Source organism: Morone saxatilis, unplaced genomic scaffold (assembly GCF_004916995.1).
Source record: "Morone saxatilis isolate NCDOM2014 unplaced genomic scaffold, NCSU_SB_2.0 Contig7, whole genome shotgun sequence".
NCBI classification, from domain to species: domain Eukaryota; kingdom Metazoa; phylum Chordata; class Actinopteri; family Moronidae; genus Morone; species Morone saxatilis.
In genome coordinates this window covers 18,568,838-18,574,781 of record NW_023340246.1, presented here as the reverse complement: position 1 = coordinate 18,574,781, position 5,944 = coordinate 18,568,838, and the positions used below count along the sequence as shown (strand labels likewise).

The following is a 5,944-nucleotide window of genomic DNA, read 5'->3' as shown; positions in this document are numbered from 1 at the left end:
AGATGAACGTTCATATGTACAGCCAGTGTTTGGTTTGTCCATCCTGGGCTACTGTAGAAAGATGGAGGATCAACATTGTGGACATGAAAGGAAGACTTATTCTAAGGTAACAAAAACACAACTATTCACTCATGAAAACATAGTTATGAAGTGTTATCAGGGAAGTATACATAAGGTATTAAAAGTAATTACCATAAGCGTTAAAAGCAGGATTTTACTGGTTGAGGTGGAAGTCATTTTTAACTATTTTGTATGGGATTGCAACTAATGATTATTTTCATTATGAATTAATCCTAAATTTATGAAGCTGGAAGCATAAAACGTTGCATTCAAAAGGACCTAAATGATTATAAATGAAATTGTTGTATGTTTTGTTTTTAAAATCTTCATTTGTAAAGTAACTAGTAACTAAAGCTGTCAGACAAATGTATTAATAAGTTATTGACCACAACAGAAAATCCTAAAGATCAAGTATTTAACTTGTTTTATAAAGTGTATCTATATGATTTATTATGTTTGAAGTAGTTTAAATAATTAGGATAGACCTTTAAAGTTAACATGGCAGTGGAGATTATCTGGTGTTAGCATAACCCTCAATGGCAGGGTAACAAAACAGGTTATTGCCAGAAACAATGTTGATATTGGACAATTCTGCAAAACCCCTTTACTTTAAATGTGTATAAATATCTGTGTACGTCATGGTAGAGGATCCTATAAAAACTGTGTGTATTTACTAACTAAAGTTTAGGTTAAAAATATATTTATTATATTTGACCATCTGTTATTCTTCTCTGCTTTGCTCCAACATCTGGAAAACTGTTCCCGCTTCATGCTCTCAATACCACTGACATACATTTTCTATTGCATGTCTTTATTAAGCACATTTATAGAAAAATATACTTACAGCTTTACCAAAATATTTTACAAGATGATACAATCCCGATAACAATTTTTATTTTTGCCTTTTATGACAAAAGAATGGAAAAAGATGGAGCTTTAATCAACAGATAATCTTACTGATTGATCCTCTCATGTTTGTTAAATATAAAGCTACAGTGAGCAGCTGCTTAGCTTAGCTTGGCATAAAGACTGGAAACAGGAGGAAACTGCAAGCCTGGCTCTGTCTGAAGGTAACAACATCTCGCTACCAGCACCTCTAAAGCTCACTAAATAACAGCTTGGTTGTTTAATCTGTACAAAAACTGCGTATCGAATTAAAAACAACTATTTGCTGTTTTCCAAATGGTTATGTTACTATTTCTGTAATCTATATGACAGCATCAGCATGGATGAAAGAATAGCCTGGAACATTACCCATCGCAAAATGACATTAAGTGTGTCAATTAGTGAGCTTTAGAGGTGCTGGAAGGTGTATTTTGTTACCTTTGGATAAAGCCAGGTTAGCCTTTTCACCCTGTTTCCAGTCTTTATGCTAAGCTAAGCTAACTGGCTGCTAGCTGTGGCGTAATGTTTAACAGACAGGCAAGAAAGTGGTATCCATCCTCTCATCTAACTCTCAGCGAGAAAGCTATAATTCTACATTTCAGGAAATATGCTCATATTTCCTAAAAATGTAGAATCATTACTTTAAAACTGTGTTTATTTCTGTTCAGGGTATAAAGGGGAAAAAACAGGCCGTTAAAAGGAAAACGAATGGTGATGGATTTTACATTTTTGGGTGCATTTTATGTGTTTTTCCTTCACCGCACTGCAAGGAGTTGATCCTGGCTGAGTTGTAACAGTCAGAGGAGATTTCTCCTTCAGGTCTTCAGCTCTATCAAAGTCACCACATCGCGACTGTCCTCAGAAAATAAAACCTGACAGTCTTTTAGCGTCACATCTTCGTCTTCTTGTGATTCCTCTGCGTCGTCACGAGGCCGAAGACAATCTGTGAGCAGCAGGATGATGTTTGTACAGAGGACCCTGAGGTTTCCTGTCCTCTGCACAGAAAACAGAAATAAACGGAAATAAAACCATTAATCGTCACCATCAGGATCATCAATCTCATGTCAACATCTGAATTAGTTCATCAAAATTCAACACGTCGCACGGCTTTATTCACCTTTTAAATATCGACCTGTTGAACTCTGGTGATCATTATCTGTTTGTTGAGCTTCATGAACAACTGGTTTTGCCTGCTGTGTGTTTATGAGCAGCTGAAATGAGGCTTGAAGCTACTGGTTGGAGATCAGATTTGTGATCATTATTTTGAACTTTCCCAGTTAAATTTTACGGCCAATGTGAGTTTGTAAAAACTTAAATGTAATAATTTCGATGACCGAAGAGGCAAAATTTTAATTAAAGTTAAAGTTAAACTAGTATTTATATTAAATGTGTATATGAATTGTCTACTGCTCTTAATAACAACCAGAACTCAGCCATATCTGCAGTTTACACAGCAGAAATGTTTCATTAAATCATCTGTATTTATGACTGAACGAACAAACTGAGACAAAATATGAATTAAAAAAAAAACTACACCAGGAGCTGCAATTTGAGACCATTTTAATGACACGCCCTACCCTGCTTCTAAAAAACATTAGTGGTTGTTGAGCAGGGAAACACAGCATTTAGCAGAAAATAAAGCCCCTTCAGATGTGTTTTTATAGCTTAAAACACAGGATGGAAGTACTGTGGCTTTTTAGACAGTTTCTTAGATTTGTAATTTTCAGGCAGGCCACAAAGTCAACTTCCTCTTCAGCGTCCATCCTCCGAAAAAGACTGAAATAATGTGAATATCAACAGTGAGCTGGAGGAATTTGGGGGCAAAGAAATTGCCAGTTTGAGTCTACAATTTCTGTATATATGGTGTCAAACAGATGGAACTCGTTTTAGTTAAGTGAAATACAAATAAAAGGAAATGTCTTTAGGTTTAGTCAAGCATGAGACTGGGACTTTCTACATGACTGTGAGTCTATTTCCTTTACAAACTGATACTGCTCACATTACAATAAAAACACTAAAACTAACATTAAAACTAATAGAAATATAACATTTTTAAAGAATAAAAACTCTGAAATGAGCAAACCCACTCTGGAAACAAAACTAAAATAAAAACTAAAGAAAAATACACAACTATAATAACTCCACTACTACATTTGCTTCAAATGAGTGTCTGATTCAGTCTTACCGTCTCTTTGTGGAAATCTAAAGGTTGCTGCAGTGTGGAAATCTGCAGCCTCCAGCGGGGCTGCAGGGCCGGGACGAGCCTGACTCTGGGTCAAACTGGGAGATAGACTGCAGGACTGGGGCTGCCAGTGGTGTCCAGTGCTCATGTAGTTGGCTGCTGGACCTCCGTACACACCGTACTGGTTCGGTGGAGAATACGCACAAGCTGAGACGTAACCAGGCAGACTGGATGAAGTCTGAGGACAGGAAAGAGAAAATAAACAATGTTTCTCCCTCGCTAAAACAGAACTTCTGAAAAACACAGAATTATATTCAATGACAAGGTTTTTCAAAATGAGTATATGAATAGATAAAAGTCAGGGGATCACCAGAATGATCAGGATTCATCCTCTAGGGATCAGAAATATCCTCTGCAGCTTTTATGGAAATCTGGCCTGCGTTTGAGATGTGTTGTGCCAACAAACATACCTGCACAATTCTCAACTTGTGAGTTGAGAATTGTGAGTTGACTCACTGACATAACAAGTTTCCTAAACTCTAATTATAACCTTAACTTGAAGCTTATTCTAAAATCAACCTTAAAAACAAGTCTTAAACCCCAAATGTCCACATTTCATTTAAATGTTAAAAAATGTCTTTGAATCTCAAAAAATTCCACATTTCTAAAAATGTCCTTACTTCACAAGAACGTCCTCGCTTATTTATGTAAGTTTTCTTTTTAACCGAACACACGTATTTGCGAGCCTTCACTTGTGACGACCATCATTGACCAACATTTCCAAGACCCCAATTTGACCTTAACTTAAATATTTCAACATACTCCAAAACCAAATCTTGACTCACTTTGATTCTACTTCTCAAAAAAAAATAAAATCCAAAAAAATACCTCACTTTCCAAAACATTTCCACATCTTTAAAAATGTGTTCACTTTCACTGATTCCCCCCAAAAAATCCACACTTCTAAAAAAGTCCTTTTGTCTTCCTGCCAATACTTACTCCACCATTCTCAGTCAGGGTTCAATGTGTATTAAACTGCAGGTAACCATTAAACTGACTACAGTCACACTTTGTTTTACTTTATTAATAAACTGAAAGTGTTCTCATATAAGAAGAATGAGAGAAGGAAAGAAGAATGTCCAACACTTCATTTATTATCATTCGTCAATAAGCTGCAGCTGTTTGTAGTTTATTCCTAAACGAGCTGGAAAACAGGAAGTGGGCCTCGATGATAGCCAATAAGAGCTCTGGTTATTACACATGAATGCCTCAGTGTGCCACTAATTAAAGACAGAGCTGGCAAATGAATACATGTACAGATCAAAATGAATTTGTTCTTGGATTCAACCATTATTTTCTCATTCAGTAACTGTGATGTCAAATTAGCCCCTAAATCTCTCTTTAATTTAACCTTTTGACTAATATTCTTTGATTTCTTTACAAAGTTAGTTATTAGTCCCTGTTTTTGTCATTAAACATCAATAATTCAAATTTACAAGTATCTGCAGCATTCGGCCTTTAGAAATCTGATTTTATTAGAGAGTTATTGTTATAGTTTTAGTATTATAGAGTTTATTTCATTTACCTGCTGTGGGTATTTGAGGTCTGGCTCGTTGTTGGTTTTCTCCACTGCACTGATTCCACTGGGAAACGCTCTCATGCTGGTCATACTGGTCCAATCCTCCATTTTGGCTGCGTGTGCATCAGATCCAGACAGTGCTGGAAAAAAAATACTGACTTAACACAAATTTAACTATTTGAGCTGCCTCTTAACACGTTGTAAAACAAACAAACAAAAAGCCCACCTTAAAAGATCAGTTTGCTTTGTATTCAGTCAATTTACGCCATATTCAGTCTTCAAATATCTGTTTTTTTTAAATGGACTAACAAGCAGGAAGAATAAAATGTTTTACATGAGAAAATTCTCATAAAAGAAATAGAAAATTATAAAAATATATCTTACTATTTCCATATTTTTTCCAACCAAACAATCAATCGATTAATGGTGAAAATAATCGGCAACTTAATCCATTATGAACATTATCAATAGTTGCAGTCAACACATAAAAGAGTTATAAGCTTCAACTCAACCACCTGCAGCAGTAAAATCCTGCTTTTACATCAATGCATGAGTCATAATGAACTAATGATATAATGATAGTATAACAGCCACAGGGCACATTTTACATTTTCCTAATTATTACTTGTTAAAATGTACTTTTACCACAGGATCTGAATGAACACAGGGATGATATGAAAATGTAATGTCATATTTATCTTGATTGCCTAATTAATTGCGATATTATCGTGACAATCATGAAAATATACCTCATACTTTTAAAATGGAACTAAAACAAACTGGCATCACTTTACAGTTTGTCAGAAACACATATTTGGAATCTTTTTCCACACATTAGGTTTAAATATGATATCATATATACATTATTTTGTTGGTTTTATTCAAAATAAATCAGGAAATCAATGTAGGACTGTTTACTGGTGAGCTAGACAGCTGTTTGAAGTCAAACCATGTGAGGATATTCACAATTATTATAAAACATTGATATGTTTTATCACGATAATATCGTATATGGTCCTTTCCTACATCTCCATCAAGGTCAGTATATAATAACTGTATCATATAACCCTCAACCCTCAAACACCACAGCATTGTTTGTTATAATGTGTGGATCATATTTTTCTATCTTTGTTGTAAAGTCTGTTTAAAATGAAATAAAAGTTCTGAATGATGTCCGTACAACGATGTAAAGCCAAAGACAGGAGAGTCCAAAAAATGCATTATATATATATATATAT

At 34.9% G+C, this 5,944-nt stretch overlaps 1 protein-coding gene across 1 annotated transcript in view; it reads right to left on the bottom strand.

Moving 5' to 3' along the window:
- Positions 1-1,178: 1,178 nt before the first annotated feature.
- pax1b (paired box 1b) overlaps positions 1,179-5,944 on the bottom strand; it is a gene marked incomplete in the record, with an annotated part of 6,872 nt that continues 2,106 nt past the window's right edge. Inside the window, 3 exon segments of the mRNA XM_035678881.1 lie at positions 1,179-1,940; positions 3,131-3,365; positions 4,713-4,846. Of these exon segments, the coding sequence (XP_035534774.1) occupies positions 1,870-1,940; positions 3,131-3,365; positions 4,713-4,846 (440 nt within the window).